Source organism: Centrocercus urophasianus, unplaced genomic scaffold, assembly GCF_019232065.1.
Source record: "Centrocercus urophasianus isolate 14NV4802_14NV808 unplaced genomic scaffold, USGS_Curo_1.0 seq_12, whole genome shotgun sequence".
NCBI lineage: Eukaryota > Metazoa > Chordata > Aves > Galliformes > Phasianidae > Centrocercus > Centrocercus urophasianus.
The window spans coordinates 901592-927575 of record NW_024884364.1 but is presented as its reverse complement, the minus strand read 5'-3'; the positions used below and the strand labels follow the sequence as shown (position 1 = coordinate 927575).

At 47.4% G+C, this 25984-nt stretch overlaps 2 protein-coding genes across 3 annotated transcripts in view; one reads left to right on the top strand and one right to left on the bottom strand.

The window, feature by feature from the left end:
* The window catches only part of LOC122156280 (alpha-2-macroglobulin-like), a 35862-nt gene extending 31966 nt beyond the window's left edge, over positions 1 to 3896 (top strand). Inside the window, exons 30-36 of the mRNA XM_042810921.1 lie at positions 494 to 712; positions 1000 to 1127; positions 1476 to 1566; positions 2345 to 2413; positions 2848 to 2950; positions 3129 to 3170; positions 3511 to 3896. Coding sequence (XP_042666855.1) covers positions 494 to 712; positions 1000 to 1127; positions 1476 to 1566; positions 2345 to 2413; positions 2848 to 2950; positions 3129 to 3170; positions 3511 to 3548 — 690 coding nt within the window. The 3' untranslated portion in view covers positions 3549 to 3896. The remainder of the gene's footprint in view (positions 1 to 493; positions 713 to 999; positions 1128 to 1475; positions 1567 to 2344; positions 2414 to 2847; positions 2951 to 3128; positions 3171 to 3510) is intronic.
* A 3602-nt stretch (positions 3897 to 7498) lies between these two features.
* The window catches only part of A2M (alpha-2-macroglobulin), a 28476-nt gene continuing 9990 nt past the window's right edge, over positions 7499 to 25984 (bottom strand). Inside the window, exons 13-36 of one of the 2 annotated variants that reach the window (XM_042809644.1) lie at positions 25632 to 25695; positions 25045 to 25187; positions 23318 to 23467; positions 22198 to 22368; positions 21451 to 21592; positions 20733 to 20841; positions 20201 to 20429; positions 19801 to 19927; positions 19058 to 19179; positions 17350 to 17401; positions 16482 to 16565; positions 15872 to 16048; positions 15345 to 15429; positions 14037 to 14193; positions 13648 to 13722; positions 12753 to 12918; positions 11627 to 11850; positions 10859 to 11077; positions 10444 to 10571; positions 10005 to 10095; positions 9158 to 9226; positions 8621 to 8723; positions 8401 to 8442; positions 7499 to 7668 (exon numbers count right to left, since the gene is read on the bottom strand). In XM_042809644.1, coding sequence (XP_042665578.1) covers positions 7643 to 7668; positions 8401 to 8442; positions 8621 to 8723; positions 9158 to 9226; positions 10005 to 10095; positions 10444 to 10571; positions 10859 to 11077; positions 11627 to 11850; positions 12753 to 12918; positions 13648 to 13722; positions 14037 to 14193; positions 15345 to 15429; positions 15872 to 16048; positions 16482 to 16565; positions 17350 to 17401; positions 19058 to 19179; positions 19801 to 19927; positions 20201 to 20429; positions 20733 to 20841; positions 21451 to 21592; positions 22198 to 22368; positions 23318 to 23467; positions 25045 to 25187; positions 25632 to 25695 — 2955 coding nt within the window. In that variant the 3' untranslated portion in view covers positions 7499 to 7642. The other variant, XM_042809643.1, reaches the window with a different exon arrangement.

Here is a 25984-nt window from a genome sequence, read left to right as displayed (position 1 = left end):
GACCAGGGTGGGAGCGCAGTTAAGGTTAAGCCAAGTGGGGACTGTGGCCCCGCAGTATTAGCATCTGCCGCAGCTACCGAGTTCCCGAGAGGCCAAGGCCAGTATGTCAGGTAGCACCGCAGGGAATGACTGATACGCTGATTAATGACCTGGCTTATTTGAGCCAGTGGGTGAGAATGCTGGTGACACAAATGACACTGCAGTTTGGAGCTCCCGCCATAGTTTGTGTGTGTATGCAGCTGCTGCTTTTCCCCGGGGAGAACAGGTGAAGGCTGCACAGAGCTTCGCCACAGCAAGTTCAGGAGGACACGGGAAGAAAATGGGCGCCTGCAAAGGCTGATCTTTCCCTCTCAGCTTCTCGCTTAAGACCAGAGAAAGTGAAGAATGGAGGAGAGGGTGCCTGCTGACAGCAAAGGGCGGGCTGTGGGAGAACAGGATGTGGGATGGTTAAGAGGGCTAACCTGTCCATGGGTGTCGGGCCTGGCTCTTGCAGGACACAGTTGTGGCTCTGCAAGCCCTCTCCTTGTACGGAGTTTCCACCTATGCCAAGAGCGGAGCAGCTTCCAAAGTGACCCTGCGATCTGGAGGGGACTTCCAGCAAGACTTCCACGTGGACCCCTCAAACCGGCTGCTGCTCCAGCACGTGCCCCTGCCCCAGGTGCCAGGGGAGTACAGCGTAGAGGTGTCTGGCAAGGGATGCGTCTACCTGCAGGTGAGGGTGGTGGGGAAAGTGCTGTCCTGGCAGGGGAGCCCTCTCTCAGGCAGGAGCGAGGGGGAGGGCAGAAGGGATAAGGGAGAGGGGGAGGAGCGCAAGGGAAAGCTCCGGGAGAAGCCGGAGAGGAGCAGAGTTGCGTGGAGAACGGAGCGACAGTGAAAGAGGGAAAGAGCCGTGAGTGCTGGGGAGCTGTGAGAGTGGGGAAGGGGGAGAGCCGGGCAGGCAGACGATGATCTCTTTCAAGCGTTGAGCATGCACACACACAGCTGCTGGCTCTCCCGTAGACAAGCCTGAGGTACAACGTGCAGCCCAAGCAGGAGAGCGCGCCCTTCCTGCTGCATGTACACACGAGACCAGAGACGTGTGAGGACTCCAAGGCTCACAAGGCCTTTGACATAGGCATAAACGTCAGGTAAGTCTGTGTTTGGTTTGAGCCCTCCTGAGTAGCCGAGGGAGCTGGAGGAGGTCTGGTGGTGCAGGGGGAGCCGGTCTGGAAGGGACGGAGCAGCCACCTGGACTGCGAAGTGGGCTGGAAGCAGCCGGGCTGGGAGGAGAGGCTGTGGAGGCAAGAGATGTCCTGTGGGGATAAGCTGTGCAGGGAGCAAAGCGCTGGGCTACTGAGGGGCGGCACAGGTGACCAGGCTGGAGAAGAAGGTGCTGGATTGACAGGAAGTGGTGAGGTGTCAAGTGTTACAGAAAAAGTGGAAGTGCCCCAGCTTTGACATGGCATGCCCTGAATCTCTGTGGCTTGATTCCTTAGTTACGTGGGTGAGCGCAGTGTCTCCAACATGGTGATTATCGATGTGAAAATGCTGTCGGGATTCATCCCTGTCAAGTCCTCAGTGAGGAAGGTAGGAACCCACGTGAATTGCTTGTCTGAGGATATCTGCCCCTTTCATTTTATCACCTGGGCCACATTCAGTTTCTCCTTTATTTTTAAGACACGTTCCAGGTGTCTGTGGCTTACTAGGGGGCTCTAGGATTGACATCGTCTTGATCCTGCCATTGTCATCTACACAGATGATGTGTGTACAGTACTTTTCTTTCCACACCTGGCTGGAAGCCAGTACTACGTGATCCATCTGTGTAAAACAGACTATGTTTGTTTTTTTCTCTTTGGGCAGGTGATGGGTTATCTCTGAGTTCAGATACCTTGCTGAAAACATTGTCCGTGTGTATCACATTCAAAAGCAATACTGGTTTCTTTTTCCTTCTGCTGATCTTACCATATAGTTTATAGCTTGTCTTGTAATTGTTTAAGGCTCAGGTCCCTTTGTGAGGTGTTGAGCAAGTGTGTTGCCCTGGAAAAGAGCAGAGATTATAAGATACTGCAGAACTAGCAAGCCTAAAAGAATGCATTGTCATTGAATCCTCTCTTTGCTGTGTTTGGACCAGTGATCAGTCCCTGCTGGAGCTGCTCAGTATTTAATCTGCCAGGCTGGTGAAGGGGAGACCTGGGGACCATTAATGGCTAATGGTGCACCAGGGAGTCAGTTCCACAACGCAGGCCTAGTCACTGCTGTCAGTACTCCTAGTGCTTTATCCGTAGTGCGTCCCGTCCATGGGGCAGTGAAAACGGCACAGGGGGACCACCCTCAATTCAATAACAATTTGGTCTTCTTTCTTCAGCTGGCACACCACCAAGTCATTGAGCGTACAGAGTTCAGTACCAACCATGTCTTAGTGTATCTGGAAAAGGTGAGTCTCCGTTTGGGGCTAGAATGGGAAAGAAAAACACAAGCCTTGGGGACATTTGGCCACCCAAGGCAAAAGACACGGGTCTCAAAAATGGATCTGATAAAAGTAGGAATGAACTGACTTTTGCTGACCTCAGAATTTACTGGTGCCTTCCTCACAGCCCTCAGCAGGTTTTCCCTCTGGGCCTGCATACGGATCAGCCTACACCTGCCCACCAGACATGAGCTCCCCCAGTGTGGGGAAAGGTCCTGGGGTTTCCCCTTGTCCCTCAGCCAGGCCTGCTGAGGGACACGCTCACACGCACATGCACTCCCAGTGCCCAGGGCACTGCTGGCAGCAAGAGCACTAGTAGGAAGAGTTCAGTGAGGGGACAGCAGGAGAGCCCAGGGCAGACAGAAAGCGGACACTGATCCTCCATCACTTCCTTTTCCCAGCTGAGCAACGTGACCTTGAGCTTCTCCTTCACGGTGGAGCAGGACATCCCTGTGCAGGGCCTGAAGCCAGCTCAGGTGAAGGTGTATGATTACTATGAGACAGGTAAGTGTGGGGCTGAGGGTGTCCCGGTGAGTGACTGTGGGGAGCTGGACTCATGGAGGTGCCTGGGAGCAATGGAAACCCACAGCTGTTCCTGCACTGTCCCTCTGCTTGTCCCTCTGCGTTCCTGGGAGAGGGACCTCTGACAGCCCTGCTCTCTCTCTTCCCTTCTGTTTTTCAGATGAGTTTGCCATACAGGAGTACGGTGCTCCCTGCGCCACAGGTAGGGTACATAGGAGCAAATAGCCTATTGCAAATTATTTTGAATGGAAGTCTTTTGCAAACCTTAGGCTTCCTTTGCCTACAACAAGTCTCTGAGCTTGTCTTTACCATGCCTACAGCAGGCTTGAGTCATACGGTAGTACAGAGGGGGAAAATAATGCTGGGCACCCCGTGTTATATTTCATTTTATTCACTGAGACCGTGAATCTCAGTGCTATCGCCTTAAGTCAGACAGAGGCACTTGTCTTTTCCTGTGTGTGTTTCACATTGTACAAATGAGACCGAAGTCTTCCTTGGGACAGAGCACCATGCTCAACCTCTGCGTATCTACCTTTTCCAAGGCCACTTTCACCATGCTGCAGATACAGAAGTGCATTGAGGAATTGTCTCCCGGCCACCTTGGTGAAATGTTCACATGTCTTCAGTGAATTTCAAGCTTTGCCCTGGGTTCTTTTTTCCAATCCTGTGGGAAATCCATGTGCCACAAGACAACATTTACTCTGATAGCTCATGCCTCTCCTTCCTTCTCTGTAGTATGGATATAATGAACATTCCCAATATGTTGTCCTTCTGCAACGTGGCAATTTTAGGTGTCGTAGGTTCGCAGATTTTAACAGGGTTTAAGCTGACATGGCACAAAAGGGGCTACCACAGAATGCGGAGAAGTCGTCTGGGGTTCTGGTTATTGCTTCACCAGGAATTCTCTCTCACTCTGTCCTTTCCCCACCTCCAGCCAAAGCTGAACAGGGAAATGCCTGAAGAATACATCTGTGCCCTGATGGATCAGCTGACTTGTTTCTGCCCTTAGTAGTCTTCCTTACCTAGTCCTCTACAATGTTACATGTAACCAACACCAAAAGCAAAGCAATACAATAAAAATAAATAAAATCTTGATCCTCCCCATCTGCCTCTGGCCTTATTTTTTTGTTAGCATTTCTCGTGTCTCTTCTCATCCACACTGCAGCAAAGTGCTCTGAGATTTGGATAGAGCCGTCCATGCCAACGCGGTGTTTGGCAAGTCCTTGGGAATACCAGAAGGTAGGCAGCTTTTGGCAGGGAGGAGGCGTGTTGTCACGCTTGCTGGTTCTCTAGGAGGAATGGGAATTCTGCCTGATCCATTATGCAGCATCTCCCTGCCTATAAATGCAGGTGTTTTCTGTGATGTAATTAATTGCTGGACATAAGCCTCTCTCCATATTCCTCCTCTCATTCCACAGTGAAATGGGTTCTGTGCAACAGGAGGACAGCGTAAAACTTGTTCATTTCTGGTTTTTCAGAGCAGACCAGAGAGAAATGGAAGGAAGACCTGCGAAGGAAAGTCTGGTTCTGAAGACATTGTCTGCTGGTTTCTAAACAGCTGAAGTGAAAGCAGAGAGGAACTGCAAACTTAACAGCATCGTTATTTGGAATTACAATCAAGTACTACATGATGGGGATAACCAGGTTAGGGGATGACCTGCTGGAAAGGAGAAGGACCTAGCTGTTCCAGTAAGGCCTCTGATTACAGAGCCCAGAACAGAACACAGTCCTCCAGATATGGCCTCACCAGGGCATAGCAGTGGGGGAGGAGAACCTCCCTCAGCTTGCTAGCCACTCCAGAGACTTTAGTGGACAGCTGTGATTTTTCAAATGTGATGGAGAGCGGCTCGGCAACCAAATCAGCCATCTCTTTCCAAGGGGATCCCACTCAGCAGTTCCTTGAGCAGCTGGAAGTTTGCTCTCCTAAAGCACCGGGCCCTAACTCTACTTTTTGCCAAGCCCGCATTCTTCAAGATCACAAACTCCACCAGGGTATGATCACTACAGCCCAGGTGGCCAAATTCTGACCACTTTAATGGTAAAGACTGGGCACACCTTCCAGCTTTCTCAATGGTAGAAAATCACTATCCGAATTTTCTGAGATTTTTAAGATACTGTCTAATCAATAGAAAAAAGTTTCTCTTCCCTGGCTTAGAAACCATGCATTTTTTGAATTGCTCTCTGATTGGTACTTATCCAAGTCTCTAATCCAACCTCTTCTAAGTTATGTGTTTAGCTTACAATATCAAACAGATTTGCATCTCCAGTACAGTTTCTAATTACAGAATCACTGAACCTCACCAGGGCATAGTAGTGGAGAGGAGAACCTCCCTCAACTTGCTAGCCACTCTCTTCTTATTGCACACCAGCAAACCATCAGCCTTTTTAGCCCCAAGGCACACTGCTGGCTCATAGAGTCATAGAATGGCCTGGGTCAGTCTTCTGATCATCTTAGTGGCCCTCCTCTGGACCTGCTCTAAGTGCTCCAGTCCTTCCTGTACTGGGGACTCCAGGTCTGGATGCAGTACTCCAGACGAGGCCTCACAAGAACATGGTTATTCCTACCCAGATGTAGATTCCTCATAAGATTCCTCTTAGCCCAACTCACGAGTCTGTCCAGGTCCTGTTGAATGGCAGCACAGCCTTCTGGTATGTCAGCCACTTCTCCCAAATTTGCATTGCCAGCAAACCCATACGGTTCAGTGATTCTGTAATTAGAAACTTGTGGTCCTTTTCAACCCAGGCCATTCTATGACTCTATGAGCCAGCAGGTCCAGAGGAGGGCCACTAAGATGATCAGAAGACTGTATAACCTCTCCTATGAGGAAAGGTTGAGGGAACTGGGCTTGTTTAGCTTGGAGAAGAGAAGGTGCCAGGGAGACCTCATTGTGGCCTTCCAATATTTGAAGGGAGTGTAGGCACAGGGGGGGAATGGCTTTTTAGAAAGGTGGATAGTGATAGGACAAGGGGGAATGGTCTTAAACTGAGACAGGGGAGGTTTAGGTTAGATATTAGAAAGAAGTTTTTCACTCAGAGTGTGGTGACATGCTGGAACAGGTTGCCCAAGGAGGCTGTGGATGCCCCATCCCTGGAGGCATTAAAAGCCAGGCTGGATGTGGCTCACGGCAGCCTGGTCTGGTGGTTGGTGACCCTGCACATAGCAGGGGTTGAAAGTACGTGATCATTGTGGTCCTTTTCAACACAGGCCATTCTATGACTCTATGAGCCAGCAGTGTGCCTTGGGGCTAAAAAGGCTGATGGTTTGCTGGTGTGCAATAAGAAGAGAGTGGCTAGCAAGTTGAGGGAGGTTCTCCTCTCCACTACTATGCCCTGGTGAGGTTCAGTGATTCTGTAATTAGAAACTGTACTGGAGATGCAAATCTGTTTGATATTGTAAGCTAAACACATAACTTAGAAGAGGTTGGATTAGAGACTTGGATAAGTACCAATCAGAGAGCAATTCAAAAAATGCATGGTTTCTAAGCCAGGGAAGAGAAACTTTTTTCTATTGATTAGACAGTATCTTAAAAATCTCAGAAAATTCGGATAGTGATTTTCTACCATTGAGAAAGCTGGAAGGTGTGCCCAGTCTTTACCATTAAAGTGGTCAGAATTTGGCCACCTGGGCTGTAGTGATCATACCCTGGTGGAGTTTGTGATCTTGAAGAATGCGGGCTTGGCAAAAAGTAGAGTTAGGGCCCGGTGCTTTAGGAGAGCAAACTTCCAGCTGCTCAAGGAACTGCTGAGTGGGATCCCCTTGGAAAGAGATGGCTGATTTGGTTGCCGAGCCGCTCTCCATCACATTTGAAAAATCACAGCTGTCCACTAAAGTCTCTGGAGTGGCTAGCAAGCTGAGGGAGGTTCTCCTCCCCCACTGCTATGCCCTGGTGAGGCCATATCTGGAGGACTGTGTTCTGTTCTGGGCTCTGTAATCAGAGGCCTTACTGGAACAGCTAGGTCCTTCTCCTTTCCAGCAGGTCATCCCCTAACCTGGTTATCCCCATCATGTAGTACTTGATTGTAATTCCAAATAACGATGCTGTTAAGTTTGCAGTTCCTCTCTGCTTTCACTTCAGCTGTTTAGAAACCAGCAGACAATGTCTTCAGAACCAGACTTTCCTTCGCAGGTCTTCCTTCCATTTCTCTCTGGTCTGCTCTGAAAAACCAGAAATGAACAAGTTTTACGCTGTCCTCCTGTTGCACAGAACCCATTTCACTGTGGAATGAGAGGAGGAATATGGAGAGAGGCTTATGTCCAGCAATTAATTACATCACAGAAAACACCTGCATTTATAGGCAGGGAGATGCTGCATAATGGATCAGGCAGAATTCCCATTCCTCCTAGAGAACCAGCAAGCGTGACAACACGCCTCCTCCCTGCCAAAAGCTGCCTACCTTCTGGTATTCCCAAGGACTTGCCAAACACCGCGTTGGCATGGACGGCTCTATCCAAATCTCAGAGCACTTTGCTGCAGTGTGGATGAGAAGAGACACGAGAAATGCTAACAAAAAAATAAGGCCAGAGGCAGATGGGGAGGATCAAGATTTTATTTATTTTTATTGTATTGCTTTGCTTTTGGTGTTGGTTACATGTAACATTGTAGAGGACTAGGTAAGGAAGACTACTAAGGGCAGAAACAAGTCAGCTGATCCATCAGGGCACAGATGTATTCTTCAGGCATTTCCCTGTTCAGCTTTGGCTGGAGGTGGGGAAAGGACAGAGTGAGAGAGAATTCCTGGTGAAGCAATAACCAGAACCCCAGACGACTTCTCCGCATTCTGTGGTAGCCCCTTTTGTGCCATGTCAGCTTAAACCCTGTTAAAATCTGCGAACCTACGACACCTAAAATTGCCACGTTGCAGAAGGACAACATATTGGGAATGTTCATTATATCCATACTACAGAGAAGGAAGGAGAGGCATGAGCTATCAGAGTAAATGTTGTCTTGTGGCACATGGATTTCCCACAGGATTGGAAAAAAGAACCCAGGGCAAAGCTTGAAATTCACTGAAGACATGTGAACATTTCACCAAGGTGGCCGGGAGACAATTCCTCAATGCACTTCTGTATCTGCAGCATGGTGAAAGTGGCCTTGGAAAAGGTAGATACGCAGAGGTTGAGCATGGTGCTCTGTCCCAAGGAAGACTTCGGTCTCATTTGTACAATGTGAAACACACACAGGAAAAGACAAGTGCCTCTGTCTGACTTAAGGCGATAGCACTGAGATTCACGGTCTCAGTGAATAAAATGAAATATAACACGGGGTGCCCAGCATTATTTTCCCCCTCTGTACTACCGTATGACTCAAGCCTGCTGTAGGCATGGTAAAGACAAGCTCAGAGACTTGTTGTAGGCAAAGGAAGCCTAAGGTTTGCAAAAGACTTCCATTCAAAATAATTTGCAATAGGCTATTTGCTCCTATGTACCCTACCTGTGGCGCAGGGAGCACCGTACTCCTGTATGGCAAACTCATCTGAAAAACAGAAGGGAAGAGAGAGAGCAGGGCTGTCAGAGGTCCCTCTCCCAGGAACGCAGAGGGACAAGCAGAGGGACAGTGCAGGAACAGCTGTGGGTTTCCATTGCTCCCAGGCACCTCCATGAGTCCAGCTCCCCACAGTCACTCACCGGGACACCCTCAGCCCCACACTTACCTGTCTCATAGTAATCATACACCTTCACCTGAGCTGGCTTCAGGCCCTGCACAGGGATGTCCTGCTCCACCGTGAAGGAGAAGCTCAAGGTCACGTTGCTCAGCTGGGAAAAGGAAGTGATGGAGGATCAGTGTCCGCTTTCTGTCTGCCCTGGGCTCTCCTGCTGTCCCCTCACTGAACTCTTCCTACTAGTGCTCTTGCTGCCAGCAGTGCCCTGGGCACTGGGAGTGCATGTGCGTGTGAGCGTGTCCCTCAGCAGGCCTGGCTGAGGGACAAGGGGAAACCCCAGGACCTTTCCCCACACTGGGGGAGCTCATGTCTGGTGGGCAGGTGTAGGCTGATCCGTATGCAGGCCCAGAGGGAAAACCTGCTGAGGGCTGTGAGGAAGGCACCAGTAAATTCTGAGGTCAGCAAAAGTCAGTTCATTCCTACTTTTATCAGATCCATTTTTGAGACCCGTGTCTTTTGCCTTGGGTGGCCAAATGTCCCCAAGGCTTGTGTTTTTCTTTCCCATTCTAGCCCCAAACGGAGACTCACCTTTTCCAGATACACTAAGACATGGTTGGTACTGAACTCTGTACGCTCAATGACTTGGTGGTGTGCCAGCTGAAGAAAGAAGACCAAATTGTTATTGAATTGAGGGTGGTCCCCCTGTGCCGTTTTCACTGCCCCATGGACGGGACGCACTACGGATAAAGCACTAGGAGTACTGACAGCAGTGACTAGGCCTGCGTTGTGGAACTGACTCCCTGGTGCACCATTAGCCATTAATGGTCCCCAGGTCTCCCCTTCACCAGCCTGGCAGATTAAATACTGAGCAGCTCCAGCAGGGACTGATCACTGGTCCAAACACAGCAAAGAGAGGATTCAATGACAATGCATTCTTTTAGGCTTGCTAGTTCTGCAGTATCTTATAATCTCTGCTCTTTTCCAGGGCAACACACTTGCTCAACACCTCACAAAGGGACCTGAGCCTTAAACAATTACAAGACAAGCTATAAACTATATGGTAAGATCAGCAGAAGGAAAAAGAAACCAGTATTGCTTTTGAATGTGATACACACGGACAATGTTTTCAGCAAGGTATCTGAACTCAGAGATAACCCATCACCTGCCCAAAGAGAAAAAAACAAACATAGTCTGTTTTACACAGATGGATCACGTAGTACTGGCTTCCAGCCAGGTGTGGAAAGAAAAGTACTGTACACACATCATCTGTGTAGATGACAATGGCAGGATCAAGACGATGTCAATCCTAGAGCCCCCTAGTAAGCCACAGACACCTGGAACGTGTCTTAAAAATAAAGGAGAAACTGAATGTGGCCCAGGTGATAAAATGAAAGGGGCAGATATCCTCAGACAAGCAATTCACGTGGGTTCCTACCTTCCTCACTGAGGACTTGACAGGGATGAATCCCGACAGCATTTTCACATCGATAATCACCATGTTGGAGACACTGCGCTCACCCACGTAACTAAGGAATCAAGCCACAGAGATTCAGGGCATGCCATGTCAAAGCTGGGGCACTTCCACTTTTTCTGTAACACTTGACACCTCACCACTTCCTGTCAATCCAGCACCTTCTTCTCCAGCCTGGTCACCTGTGCCGCCCCTCAGTAGCCCAGCGCTTTGCTCCCTGCACAGCTTATCCCCACAGGACATCTCTTGCCTCCACAGCCTCTCCTCCCAGCCCGGCTGCTTCCAGCCCACTTCGCAGTCCAGGTGGCTGCTCCGTCCCTTCCAGACCGGCTCCCCCTGCACCACCAGACCTCCTCCAGCTCCCTCGGCTACTCAGGAGGGCTCAAACCAAACACAGACTTACCTGACGTTTATGCCTATGTCAAAGGCCTTGTGAGCCTTGGAGTCCTCACACGTCTCTGGTCTCGTGTGTACATGCAGCAGGAAGGGCGCGCTCTCCTGCTTGGGCTGCACGTTGTACCTCAGGCTTGTCTACGGGAGAGCCAGCAGCTGTGTGTGTGCATGCTCAACGCTTGAAAGAGATCATCGTCTGCCTGCCCGGCTCTCCCCCTTCCCCACTCTCACAGCTCCCCAGCACTCACGGCTCTTTCCCTCTTTCACTGTCGCTCCGTTCTCCACGCAACTCTGCTCCTCTCCGGCTTCTCCCGGAGCTTTCCCTTGCGCTCCTCCCCCTCTCCCTTATCCCTTCTGCCCTCCCCCTCGCTCCTGCCTGAGAGAGGGCTCCCCTGCCAGGACAGCACTTTCCCCACCACCCTCACCTGCAGGTAGACGCATCCCTTGCCAGACACCTCTACGCTGTACTCCCCTGGCACCTGGGGCAGGGGCACGTGCTGGAGCAGCAGCCGGTTTGAGGGGTCCACGTGGAAGTCTTGCTGGAAGTCCCCTCCAGATCGCAGGGTCACTTTGGAAGCTGCTCCGCTCTTGGCATAGGTGGAAACTCCGTACAAGGAGAGGGCTTGCAGAGCCACAACTGTGTCCTGCAAGAGCCAGGCCCGACACCCATGGACAGGTTAGCCCTCTTAACCATCCCACATCCTGTTCTCCCACAGCCCGCCCTTTGCTGTCAGCAGGCACCCTCTCCTCCATTCTTCACTTTCTCTGGTCTTAAGCGAGAAGCTGAGAGGGAAAGATCAGCCTTTGCAGGCGCCCATTTTCTTCCCGTGTCCTCCTGAACTTGCTGTGGCGAAGCTCTGTGCAGCCTTCACCTGTTCTCCCCGGGGAAAAGCAGCAGCTGCATACACACACAAACTATGGCGGGAGCTCCAAACTGCAGTGTCATTTGTGTCACCAGCATTCTCACCCACTGGCTCAAATAAGCCAGGTCATTAATCAGCGTATCAGTCATTCCCTGCGGTGCTACCTGACATACTGGCCTTGGCCTCTCGGGAACTCGGTAGCTGCGGCAGATGCTAATACTGCGGGGCCACAGTCCCCACTTGGCTTAACCTTAACTGCGCTCCCACCCTGGTCTCTGGCACTCTCCTGATATTGATATGGGAGGCCACAGGAGGGAAACTGCTGCTCACCTGGGTGGAGGAGAAGCCTCCGTTGGGATTCTGCTGACCAATGATCCACTTTGCAATACGAGATGCGAGTGACAGCTCCTCCTGCGAAGGTGCTGGCTGCGTGGTGAGGTGAGCAAGGAGCACATAGGCTGTCATCTCCACTTCAGCAGAGGGAGCTTTATAGCGGTAGTACGGGAGATCAGCCTCTGGCTCTTTCCCAGGCCGCTGCCAGTGAACAGACCCATCTTCACAGGAGGCAGGGTACATGTAGAGAAGACAGCAAGGAATTAGTAGCAGTTTCTTGCAAGGGAGTTACTGACCTGCTGCCAGCGAGGAGGAGAGAGCCCCTGGCATGTACCTGTCCTATAGGATGAAGTGGGAAGGGTTAGATAGCCCCACACTCGATGCGTGTTTACAACTAGTCTAAGAGTGCCGAGGTTCCTGGGCCTGGATGCCACTTTCACTTAAACTCCAGATTGACAGACACATTTACACGTTTGGACACCTAAAGGAGACAGAGACCTAAGAAGAACACCAGGCTGGCACACTGCCCCGTTTTGAGAAGTGGTACTTCCTTCGCAACCCTGCTGGACAACATTTGGGCAAACGGACCATCCAGGCTGACTTTACCAGAATGGTTCTGAGTCTTGACACAGTTTCCTGGAAGACTCAGTGCTTATGCTAGGACCTCTGAAATGACCCATTCTGTCTCAGCACTTCCATCTCTTCTCTGATGTATCATCCCTCACGCTGTGAGGGGTAAGCTTTGTTCTGTGTTGAGCGTGTCTGCTGGAAGGAAGGAGCGGCTATAAACATTGCTAAGACTTTGTTAAAGCAGTGCCTGCGATGACAGGAGGAGTAGACTGACATGAGGCATTAGCAGAGCCACCCTTTTGTTCATCACCAACGGGAATGGTGAGGGGTGCCTCCAGACGAATCCCTCAGAACAGAGGGGTAGGACGGGGCACCCACGATGAGCCGTCAAAAACACAACCACACTGCACAAGCATTTCCTCTCCCTACAGCTTTCCCCATCCACAGAAGCCGTTCCATGCTCCCATTTCCCCACCAACAAAAGCCATTTTATCAGAGGTAGAGGTAAGATCTGTGGGATGGAAGAAAGCAATGTCCCACCAAGAGCTCTCACCCTTTTGGACGGCTTCCTTTTCAAGTGAGCCAAGGAACGCCTTCCTCTTCTCCTCCTTCCCTGCCAGGGCAAAGGCATATGCCAGCAGTGCCTTGGTGTACACGTGGTTTTCTTCCCCATTTCCTGCCGTTTCCAGGCAGAACAGAGCATTGCGCACCACCGAGTGCTGGGGAGATGGAGACACTAAGACCAGGCAGCAAGACGTCATACTGAAGTCCATCTCAGAACAACAGGAACTGTATGGTACCCACGGTCCCTTTACAACCCTAGCACACTGTCTGATATATATTGTACCACTGTCTTTTCCTTTCCCTCCAGGTCTGCTTCCTTATGTGACATATGAGTAACCAAAGAGTGTTCTTTATTCTGTACCTTTCTTTTCTCTGAAATATCTTGTTACAATGATTTTTGTGAGCAGTTCAGTGATTTTGCATTGAAAGTTTGAAGCAAGGTCCAATATTCTTCTGCCTATGGAAGTATTCGCTGCCTGACGGTGCGTTGCATCAACACAGTAAGCCCATACAGGTCGTCTAACAGGCACGTACAATTCTGACACAAAAGGAGTTTTTCTTACAGATGTAAAAAACCTATCTGGGTCATTTCTGAAATTTAAATGTTATTTAACTCACTGTGAATCCACGGAGTACTCTTTACAATGAGCAAAAGCAAGATACCCCAGAAATGAACTTAGGGGAAGATGAAGTGAAATGTTTGCATAAGAGACAGTACTGGACAGGGGAGGAAAGTGGAGAAAAAGCGTCAGTCCATCTTGGACTTGAAAAGAAAGAAAGTATATCCAGATAGAATTTCTTCTTTCAAAATATAAAGGGGCCTAATTATCTATAGGAGGCTAGTGGGGCAGGTTAGTACCGTCTGTGACTCAGGTGACACATACAGTTACAGGCAGAGGAATCTCCAGCAGTGCAATAGTGATGTAGGCTGTCAGTGTTACCTCATTGTTCACTCCACCCTGCAGGGAAACGTAAAATTAGGTGCTTACTCCACACATCTTCTCAAAGTCATTTTTCTACCATTTCTATGGGTATACTTGATTCTGTATTGTAGCCCCTTAGCTCGTGTCCTCCCCACTGATGCTCATATTGTGCCGTTTATGGATTGCCTTGTTCTCCTTCTTGTCATGGCAGTCACACAAAACGGCCTCTGGCTTTTTAGTTCTTGCCATTGACATGGGAATTCCCCAAGGGCCTGTGTGCTCAAGAAGCTCAGCTGCAGCCATCTGATTTAGAGTCAAGTGCCAGCCTCACTAAGATCCAGCTATGCTACCTTCATGGCATTGTTCAGGAGCATCCCAGAGCTGCGGAAGCAGCCATTCTCCTTCTGATTTTGACTGAGCCAGATCAAAGCATCCTGGATGTGCTTTTCATCTATGAAGACGTAAGACCGGGCCTGGGCAAAGGACTTCAGGACAAAGGCTGTGAGCCTGTAAGGGAGACAGAACAGTGAGAGGGCTTGTGCAGGCCTGCTGCCCATGCCAGGTGACAGAGCACATGTGCACTTCACTTGTCTGGAAGAAGGAAAAGCGGCTTGGAGATCTGCAGGTCAATTAGTCAGACACGAAGTACGCCTTCACCACAAAGAATCTGCCAAAAAAAGAATCTGCTTCTTGCCTTGCTTTCTTTTCTGCCTCTTGGCCCATATAACCCTATGATCCTGCTGCATTGAGGCTACCCTTTTGAGGACTTCGGGTTGTTAATGTGTATCCAAACAAATGTCTTTGGAAAACGGTAGAGTATTGCATGCCGATTAGCTCAACATCTGTATGAGAGTAAGAATCAGAATAACAAGAAAGAATCAATCCACAGAAGCTTATGGTCTGCTGGCAGGACTCTCTCTCCAGATAGCCATGTCTCAGGGGCCCCCCAGAATTCCCCAGAGATGTCAGTAAAACTGTGGATAAAGTATAACACGCTAGAAGAGCTTTTACATAGCAGTTACGGGGAAAAAAGCTAAAAAACTAGGCATGTAGAGAGGCCAATTACTCCCAGGGCACAAGTACTGTTTCAGAGTCCAAAAGCAAGGTGATGAAAGCATCCATTCTTACCCTTACCTAAAGCTGAAAATGCATGGTAACAACATGCTGGAGTAACTCAGAGCTTTGCAGTAAATCACACTGGCAACACACCCTCTCCTCCAGGCTGTCTTTTGTTTGGTAACAAACGCATTTGGAAGATAACCATACAGCACTGCTTTTGGATTATTGTCCTTTACGAAAATACTTTTCCCAGCAGTTCTCAGCAGATCCTACTCTGGAAGAGCTGCCACTGCAACTCTTCAGCTTTCTTCATTTGGGATGTGAAATCCCTTCTCCCTCCTTTCCCACTTTGTTTTTGTCTGTCTTTCTCGTCCATCATAGTCCTCGTAGCTGCAAGGTGGGAGGAGATGCTTCAGCTACATAACTGGCTGATGCAGCCTCTTTCCTCACTTAAGAGGCAGCACAGGGCCCACAGCAGCTCTGAAAAGTCCACTGGTCTACAACTACATTTCTTATTTACCATCAGGTGGTATTTGTCATAGCTGCGTAGCTGAGAAAGAGAGCATGTGGAAGAGGAGCAGATGACACTGAAATCTCACCAGGTGTTCCCCCGTTGGCCGTAACGTGGTCCAAAGGTACTGTAAGAGCCATCTGGGTGCTTGTAGTTCATCTGCCTCTGATAACCTGCAGAGTTTAAAAAAAAAAAAAAAAAAAAAAAAGATTCATCAGCGACAGCAAAACAGAGAAACAGGTTAGTCCTATCCTAGCACATACAACCCCACCTCCATATACTGCTTATACTGCAAGAGATGCAGTATCTGCCTTTCTTCAGAAGGCGGGCAGGAGACACATTAACAGCAATGGACAAGCCGCTGCAGCAGGTCACCTGGTATCGGTGCACTGCATTCCAGTTCCGTTAAGGAGCAGAGAAAAGTGGGTGAAATGACGAGGTTCTTGAATGCATAAGAAACAGAGAATAGAAAAAGGACATGGGAAAGACTTCCCTGGCATACAGAAGAGACCATCTGAGTAAGAGACAAGCTGTATCTGGTCAGCATGTGACAGAAACAAGCCAGACAAGTTCTGAAAAAGTTCAGAGCAGAAGCAAAAGTCCTGCTCAACTCACCGCTCACTAAGTATCCAATGGCCTTGGATTTGACCTCCTCACTCAGCTGTCCTGTCTTGTTCAGATAGTCCAGGACATAGACGTTGGGTGCAAACAAGACCATGTTCTGTTCGCCACAACCAAATGGCATCTGGAGTAGCTGGTGCAGGTTCTGCATGGCGGTGCCCATGAGATCGCCTAAGGAACAGGGAATACAAGAGGGATATTAATGAAATTCAGCGTTAGCTGCCAAAATCAGAGGGATCTACAGAAAAACAGAAGGAGGAGATGGCAGAATATCTGGCAGAAATATCTGGCAGAAAAATCTGTATTGATAACAATCCTGGAATGACACACAGAGCACAACAATGAAAAAAAAGGAGGGTGGTAAGTCAACGGATAGATCACTAGCGGAGAAACCCGGACAGAATGAAATGCAGAAAGAGCAACAAACGAAACAGAATTGAAAGGGAAAGCACTTGAGACAGAAGAGAGGAAAGGCAGGAACGAAGTGTGCTTGGAACCAGGAGAAGAATCTGTGTGAGAGCTAGGAGGCGAACACAGTCATGCAGATGGGCAGAAACAGCACGTTTCTTTCTCCCAGCAGATCCTTCCCAGGCCGATCACTCACCTAGCACTGAGAAATATGCTCTGCCTGAGTCTTGGACCACATTTGAGGGAAGCAACAGAGAAAACTTCTCTTTCACAGACTCTCCTGAGAGAAACAAGATGAAACAGCTTCAATGTAGACCCAAGCTTAAAGGAAGGGGCAGGGCCTTCAGTGGAACATCAGAAAAGTTTCCTCTTCCCTTCATCCCTTGCTATACATAAAGATGTCTCTGGGCCCCAAGTGAAGGGTCCTGTTCTGATTATCTACAATCATACAAGCGTCTGAGTTGGAAGGGATCTTTAAAGGTCGTCCAGTCCAACTCCCCTGCAACAAACAGGGACACCTACAGCTCTGCCAGGTCGCTCAGAGTCTGGTCTGGGCTGACCTTGAATGTCTCCAGGAACGGGGCGCACACCACATCTTTCTGGGCAGTTGTGCCATCATAGGAAGGCCACAGAGGGTTGGTCATCCAGGACTTGTCCTTGGTGAAACTAGGAGTACTACAAGTACTACTAAAATATACTAGAAATAATTGTTGCAAGCTATATAATGAAAAATGAATTCACGTAAAAAAAATGCAAGTGGTACAAGCACAAACTTCCCCGTTTGTGTATTTTACAAACTACAGAACTCATTCACTAGCCATTCATGTAAGACTCTCCCAGCAACATCTGGCGTGAATAAGTTTTGAAGAAGTTTGAATAACATGGCAGTTTACTCAGAGAACGACATCTTGTCTCATTGCCCCTTATCACCACTTGTAGAATGATATTTGTAAAATATCAGCCAACCTGGAAAGCGGTAGAGGCAGCGCTGTCTTCTTCCTCCAGGCATGTCCCACTCATCACCCACACAGAAACAAATGGTGGGCAGGGAGGGAGGGCCTTACCTTTCAAACAGAGCACAGAGTTCTGAACAGTTTCCTTCTCAACTCCTTCAGGCTTGGGTGGAATGAAAGAAAACAAGAGAGGTGAGAAATTATTGAGCATACAGACAGAGGGATGCCTAACAAGGAAAGAGGAGCAAGTAAGTGAAAAGTGAACAAACAGGAGAAGGAGAGGCAGTGACAAACACTCCCTGTAATATAGAGAAAGGACTCTGAAATATCAATGCAAGTAAAACAGTCATACTCCTAAATTATTGGAAAGAACAGGAAAAGAAGAGCAACAACACTGCAGGACCATCACGAGGGTGACCTGCAACTACTGTATGCAGTGAGGCTCCTGCATCCTTGTAACAAAAGGGCTGCAGCATTACAGCGAGTGCTTTTGTTAGCAGAAGTTCACAGCACCCCTAGAGGGCCGCTCAGAAGCCGTCTGCAGGGCTATTGATCATAAGTTGCAGACACTGGAGGAAAAAGATCTGTTGAGAATAGAAAGGGGAAATGGGCGCGATGGTATCTGGTGACGCACTTGATGCAACACAGGCAAGTGGCACGAGAGGCTGTTTCATGAGAAAAGAACATCAGGTACCGCTGTCAAGTTACGGCACTCGGCATAATAATCCGTGGGGTCTGCTCCAAAAGTAATGCCTCCTATTTTATCATGTCAGGATGTGGGAGGTATGGCAGGAGAGGCTGAATTTTCCCATCAGTATTCCATTACATTTTGCTGCCATGCAACACGTGACTACGGAGAAGCAATGTGAAAAATGACATCTGACATGGAAGTCATGGCGTACGAAGAAATGGTGTGCATCTGAACAGAAAAAATCGCACCCACTGACATTCATTGGTGCCTGCAGAACATTTACGGAGACCAAGCCACCCACCGCCTCACTGTGCTAACATGTCAGCAAGATTTTTTGAAGCGTGGAATGCAGGCAAGATTTTTATAAGTGCTGCATGCACTTAATTGCTGGCAAAAATGCACAGCTACTGGTGGCGACTATGTTGAAAAACAGTATTTCGTAGGTGAGCATTTGCTCTATCAGGCTGTGCTACTGTTCTTTCGTGCCTGTTGTAGTTTCCATGAAATTAAACTGGAGGCATTCATTGTGGAACAATCCACGTAGCATTTTCCTATAACAAACTGTACAGAACTAACTGCCACATCATGTTTCATTCCATACCACCTAGTATCAGCCGTGGAAAACAGATAAGCTGTAAAACTGTAACACGTTCTCACGGACTGTTTTAATATGTAGAGTTTGGGAGGGGGACCTTTATACAGGCATCTAACTCCCACAGGTACTTTGAATTCCCCACCTTCACCCTGGTGCCAGACCAAAGGTGTGTAACACGCAGCATAACAGGCAGTTTGCTTGGCTACTCGACTAGCAGAGAGACAGCACGTGCTGACGGGCAGACCTACTGGGTAAAGCTGTAAAGACAGCGTCCTGAAATAGGAGGTAACATGAAGCAGATATAGGGAAGGGTGAATTGGACTAGGAGTCTTTACAGTAGAGGATGGGGAAGTTTTAAAATAGAGAGTAGAAGGAGATGCACTGCACAGCTGTTAACGTGCAGACTTTGTGCATTCTAGTCAAGTATAATGGAAGACCACAGTTTCAATGGCACCGTGTGCTCATCACCCCGAGCTCTGTTAAATGTGTCTAGCTTGTGAGTCACTGCAGCCTGCTGCCCACAGCCTGCATACCTCCACCAGCAGCTGCCTGATGACCGTGTCCTTCCGCCCTTTCTCAGGGGTCTCCACTACGGTGTTTCCGCATGGCTGCTGGTTCTGCAGGGCCTCAGTGCTCACCAAGAACTCCACCAGCCCTGGAGGAAACAAATCAGTCAGTCCTGCCTAGCGGCACCATGCAGCAGGAGTTGCTGCCATTCCTGGGAGTTTTCAGCCTAGAGGCCCGTCGCAGATGGGGCCAGCTTCTTTCCCGTGGAAGCTTAGCTATTCACATCAGAATGAATCCTGGAGCAGCTGAGCTGCACTGCCATTGAAAGGTGACTCTGTTTTGGTGCTTTTATTCACCAGAACTTAAGAGCACCATAGTGGTGCCAAAGCTGTTCAGCAGTCTGCTACTCTGCATGCACACCGTGACTGCTACCACAACATGCAGCAACAGCAAAAGCAAACTGTGAGGGTCTCATAGGGCAACTGTCTAATCTCTGGGAGGGATGGGGCTGACAAAATGTCCTTGCCAGCCAGCCAGCAATGCCTATAGCTTCAGAAGATGTTGCCCAGGGGCAGTAAGATTTGATGATGTTTCTTTTAGTGCTAGACACGGCCGTGGAGTCTACCAGGCTTTACGTCCCGCATAACCTCAGATGACACACACAGCTGCAGTATTTTCCAGGAAACTGTTGCTCTAACTTCAGATACCAAAATGGGAGAACAGCACAGAGAATTCCTTCCTGCAGCTTTCAGCATTCTTTGACTTTTACCTAGAGATTTGGGAGTCACCAGCCAAGCCACTGTTTTCCTCCCGTTCTCACAGAGACAATGAGAGTCTTCCTCCTTTTCCACCGCAGTAGCCAGAAATTGAGTAGACTGAGCCAGAATCACCCTGACCTGCCATTTGTAGAGAGGTGTAATCAAGGAATGGTCTTGAGAGAAAGGGAGAAGACAGAGAGCTAGGAAAAATTAGCAATGTCTATTTCTTCTGCAGCAAAGGAGCAGGAAGCTGGAGTTGTACGCGGGCATTTCAAGCACGTTGAAGGTGTAACGTAAGAATTTCAGGGAGGAAGCGGCCCAAGGCTACTCAGAGATAAGAAAGAAGGCTAGGTGTAGGCAAAGAGCATGCAAGCAGGTACAGGTATGGAGAAGGATTTCAGTCTTCCTTACTCTGATGCAGGCTGTCAGGTAGTTGAAAACAGTGGCTTTCAGCGTGAAGGCCTCACCACGCACTACAGAGTAAGGTAGGGTGAGCTCTACAAAGAAAGGCTGGAAGGCTCTGAGGGACACTGTTGGTGACAGGCCAAAGCCTGTGTCTGGGGACATGCAGAACGCACTGGCTTTCCATTCAGTGATGGTGTCAGGAATGGTCACTTCTACTTCAGCATTTCCCTCAGAGCTGGTAGGGACAGAGAAAAAGGACAGAAGGGTGATTATCTATCATCTTCTGAACAGCAATGCCTTTGTGAATGAGGGAGCACAGTATTCACCATAGGGCACTCCACATTTTCTTCAAACTCACTACTACGCTCTGGACAAACCTAACCATAGCCAGAGGAAGTTCCTTTTCAAAGGGTTGTCAAGTGATTTCTGCAAACAATTAAGGACTTATTTTATTTGAAAAGGCTTGGAAAACAAGGGATTTATGTTTTCATCACTTTTCATTATAAAAATAAGGAAGGAATCTGCCCAAATCACTCACCTTATAGATACTAAACTCCAAATCCATGTTTCTGGGAAATACTTTCGTATTGTCTCTGTCACCTCTTCAGGACTGCTGGATGTTGCATGGATTCTACTAGACTGTAGGTCTGATAATTCCATACAAACAAGATCTACGTCAGCATCATGCTTTGCTCTAAGAAAGTAGCAGTCTACCTGACAATCAGAAGCTACACTGGTAGCACTAGTACCATGAACAGTGATTTTCAGGGTTTATTAGCATGGGCTAGCCCTTCATTATTACCCACTGGTCTCCAGCAAACCTCACAGTTTGCGGGACAACATGAAGTAAAAGTGAGTAGCTTGGAGGAAGCAGCTGTTTCTGATATTGTGTGCTTTGCTCTGACAAAAGGAAACAGAAATCCACCCAAGCAGGGAAAGTTTAAAAGTTCTTAACTAACTAATCATTTTTAATATCTTTACTTTGGGCAAACTCATTTCTATATTTAGATTAAAATTGTGTAGCTGGAGACCTGACATCTAATATTGAGTTATGAAAGCTTGTCTGTAAGCCTTCACAATGCAGCAAAAGTGACATGCCCACAGACATGCTGAAGTTGACATCTGTGGACCCACCACTTCAGTACTCCTTCTAAAATCTCAGCCCACAACCCCAGCTCTTGTTTAAATATTCACCCCAGAATACAGACAGGATCTCAGTTCATTACAGAGGTGACAACTAGGCCCAGTTCCCTTACCACCACTCCTCAGTGCATACATAGGTGCTCCAGCCAGGCTTCCGCTTGCTGAAATGTGACTTTGTGCAGGCATGTAATTCTCAGTGCTGCAATACCAAGGTTTCCTCACCTTGGAATTGGTGAAAACCTTTAAACCCATTTCCTATGGGAGAGAAACAGAATATGTTTTTGGGTACTCACTCCTATTGAGGCTTACACAGCAGATGTATTGTTCATACTTCACTGCCTCAAAAGTAAAAACTGTGCTGCCTATGGGTTGGAGCCTGAGATGACCCTCTCAGTCCTGGTCCTGAGTGGCTCAGAAATGCTAAAGGATAGATCTCTTGCCTTTAGGATACTAGTTGAAGTCTGATTCCAGTCTAGGGATCAGGATGAGCCAGGAATTAGATATGAAGTCTCCTCTCTGGAAGGAAACATCTGTGGCCACAGTGCTGCTCAAGGATATACTGATGTACTTGGGGTAACTGTAATAGCACAGAATTTTTTAACTTGAGTTAGAACTTCAATTCAAGCTAACCTCAAATTTTTTCACGTAAAAAGAAAACTTTGAGATTGATGAATTCAAGTTAGGAACACAGCTGGTAAGACAGGTGAGACTTGTAACTCTTACTTGTCTCTGGATAAAAATCAGTGTTTAACTACTGAGATTCACAAGTCCTTCCCTTGTTATCTTGCATCATGCAACAGAAGGTGTTCTTTCTCATTCCTTCTCCCATTCTACTCCCTAGACTTACTAGAGGGCTATACCTTTAGAATGCTGTAGGCATCATCTTCGTTCATCTCCACTACTGGAGAATAGGTGATCCCATTCAGAATTATTTTCTTCAAGGGGACACAGTCTTCTAGGGGCTCCTCCAAGAGCACATCTGTACCATGGCTATAGTCATGCAATTCCTTCACTGGCAGTAAGCTGTACACCTGAGCAGAAAAAGCCAAGATATTTCGCATTTTTCAGTATCCGCTGTCACAAAACACTGCTAAAGAATTTTGATCATAACAATCAAATCCACATAGCCATGGTCCTCCCTGCAGTGGGTGCAATGGGAAACTGAATCTAAAAAGACATCTTTCTAAAAAGATGTCTAGTTCCTATAAACAGCACATTAGTCTGGTTATTACGGCTCAAATATATCAAAAATTACAGTGGCTGGCTCAGTTACTGTCCTTTCTACCTTTACAGGTATATGGGGCTGCTGAATCATGGCCTAAACCTCTGATTAATCACCTGAGGGGAGCAGTGAGTCAACCACAGGAGCACAGGTGAAGGCAATTCACCCGTGCTGCAGGAAGGGGTGGAGACTGGCTGCATCTCTCCTAGACCTATTTAAGAGCTGGCTACGAGTAGGGAAGGATCTCTTCTGGAGATCCACTCTGCTGGAGTTTCCTATATGAGCCCAGGATATAGGTAAGTATGCTTTTCTGCTCTAGTATAATAACTACGGAAGTCTAGCTCTCAAATGTACTATATCATCTGTATATTCATTGATTGTACACCAGATAAAGGGCATTTGCTGCTCAGCATAAGGGGAATAAACCCTCTGACACTTCTAGATGCTACTCCAATAAAATATATCCATGGCTGTAAAGAATACCTAAAAAATCAACATTAAACACAGGACAGCTTTTGGTTCCTGGGCATGCAAAGCAGCCTCCTTAAGAGGGTTTCCTAGTTACCATCCCTAGAGTCATGTAAAATCACTAACAAACAGCTGCTGTTCAGTTCTTGCCTTTTTGCGTGCTGAAGGAAGATGAGAAGCTGTACAGGACAGCATTTCTGTGTCAGCACTTACAAGGTTTGTTCGCTATTTCTGCTGAGCTGCTCTTGCCATGATCAGACTTTGAGATGCTACGTAGAATAAGTACTTACCAAGTTGGGTGACAGATCAGCTTCAGGCTTCATGAGGAGAACACTCCTGTCTACAGCACGGACAGCACAAAGGGATTTGGGGGAGGCTCTGAATAGTAAGTGAGTGTCAGAAGAAGGCAGGCCTTCAGAAGGAGAGAAGCTCAAGCCCACCTGCAGCAATAGGAAAAACTATGTTGCATGTGCCCTAACATAGCAAGATACTAGTTGAGTGCATCAGCCCCAACCTTATGAATCCCACACACATCTGCACACGCACACATCCATCCTGTACTACTGCATAAGCAGGTTTCCTTCTCAAAGTAGTAGAGGAATGAGCCCTAGAAGTTCATAGCAATTTAATTATCATAATTGTTTATGATTGTTAAGGCATTTTGGGGTTTTACAGCCACTGTGAACATTGATATAATTCCACATAGTGGCTTGATCTCTTCAGGCAGCTGGTCTTGCACAGAGTTCAGTCTGTGCTGCATCCAGACATTGCCTGTGAGAATACAACATACCTGCAATGATCTTGGTTGGCAGATTCTCTCATAACATAAAAAGCAGTGATGTCTTGGAGCAGTATTGTGATATGGACTGGCTGGAAATGGTTCTGAAGAACTAGCTTGTTGTTGAGGCTAGCCAATTTAGTGTAGCTTACTCAGAACCTAACTCATAACTCAAATGACCTCCTAGTAAACTCCGCTCTGCGAAGTTTTGCTAGCAGAAGTTGCTTTCATCCTTATCTCACATGATTTTGCAATGATGGTCCTGCATAGATTTTTCTGTTCTCAGCAGTACAAAACCCTTCTGTGACATACACCAATCAAAATACTTTTAGAGTAAACATGTTTCCTGAATAAACAGCACTAGCTGCCAGTCTCCCTCTGGACCATGGCATGCCTTTTGCTGACACCATCGCTCCCAAGGTGGTATCAACTTTGGGAATGCAAAAACAGTATTCTTAAGGAAATGACCTTACAAGGAATCTAGCAAGCTTGCTACTAGAAAAAAATGGCTAACACAGAAATGGCCCAAAGACTAGATAGACTGATGTCAGCTTTGTATCCAGGCTGCTTTTTTTTTTTTTTTTTTTAATCCAGGAGAGAAAAGCAATACCTAAGCACATGTATTACTTAGTACTTGATGTCTGATCAGATATTAATACAGCATGTAAAGTGGCATCTAAAATAGAAGTAAAATTCACATATCCAACATCTTACAGTGAAATCAATCTCAATAACTCATTTAGCTTGGCTTTTAGTGAGACAAGGCACTGCCTTTAGCAGGGCCTTTCTATTATTTTTAAGTTATACTGAGCAACATAGGGCTGCTCATACATCACTTTACTATTCTGCATAAAGAATATTTGGGGCCATAAGAGGATCATGGTCCACATGTTCACAGGAAGCTTTATTTTTCTGCCCTCCTTCAGCTCTTTCAGTCTCACTAGTGCTATTAAAGTTCTTTGTTCACTACAGATGGCAGGTTTAAGCAAGGCTCACGTTCACTTACTTAGAGCAGAAATTACAATGACAAGATGACATGTATAGGAGTTGAAAAATACTGTAAGCATTAGATGTGCCTACTGGGTTTGGGCAGAGAAACCACCACCAACAATTGTTTGGTGGTTTGTTCAGTGTGAGTAAATCTAAATAAATGAGCTTGGTCAGGCTAAATTAAAGTATATATATATATATGTGGCCAGGCTATAGTGTAACTACTCTCTCAAACAAATGGTCACTTACCTTATTGTTGAAACATTTTTCTATGTTGAACTTTGTTGAATCTGCAATCACCTCCCTGCTAGGGGTAACAGTATAGACAAGAACTTGGGCCACAGGAGCGAAGTCAGCTTCCACAGGCAGCTGTAGTATGAAGACACCATTGACTAGCAAACAAAACAAGAGCAAAAAGTTGAAGTACAGGAAATCTCCTCTTGGATCAGCCAAATTTTCAGGTTTCCCTTCATGCTGAACTTTATCCTAGTGAAACTATGATTCTAACTAGGATGAATCTGTTCTGAATTTGTTCTCACAGAGATAAGTCTCACTGTCTGATTATATAAGCAAGCTCAATTTTAGTTCAGATTCTAAAAACAGACCAGACTGTGTCTCCTTCATGCACTGGAGTCCCAGAAATACATTGTTAATAAAAAAAGAGGTGGCACTAAGGCTAAAACAAATCTACGCAAAAACCAAGTAAACAGAAAAGAAAGTTTGAACTCTTCCAGCAGCACAGAGAAGTGGATCCCTGCATTCCCCAAGGAAGTAGGTTGTGTGTCTGCCACAATTGCAACAAGTCAGAGACAATTTGTGAGGGGAGGGAAACATACCACTTTCCTTGTCCAAATCCAGAATTCTGGTGTCTGCTTGCTTGATGATTCCCTTGGCCATCACCTGAAAGAAATGAGAAATCCTGCAATGCTTGGGGTTATACATGAAGTAAATCTTAAGAGATGGGAGAGTGGATCTGAGAGGAAAGTAAGAGAGCTCTGTGTGTGAGCAATAAGTAGCTAATTGCTACCTGCTCAGCTGCCCTCTGTAGCAGAGTCCCAGTAGTCACCCAGGGGGCACATGGGACATCCTCACTCTTCTGCTCTAAACGTTTACACTCATTTTACTGGGAAAATATGTGGAGGATGATGGGGAAGAGTTTAAAGCTTGCTGCTATAAACCTCTGTTTCCA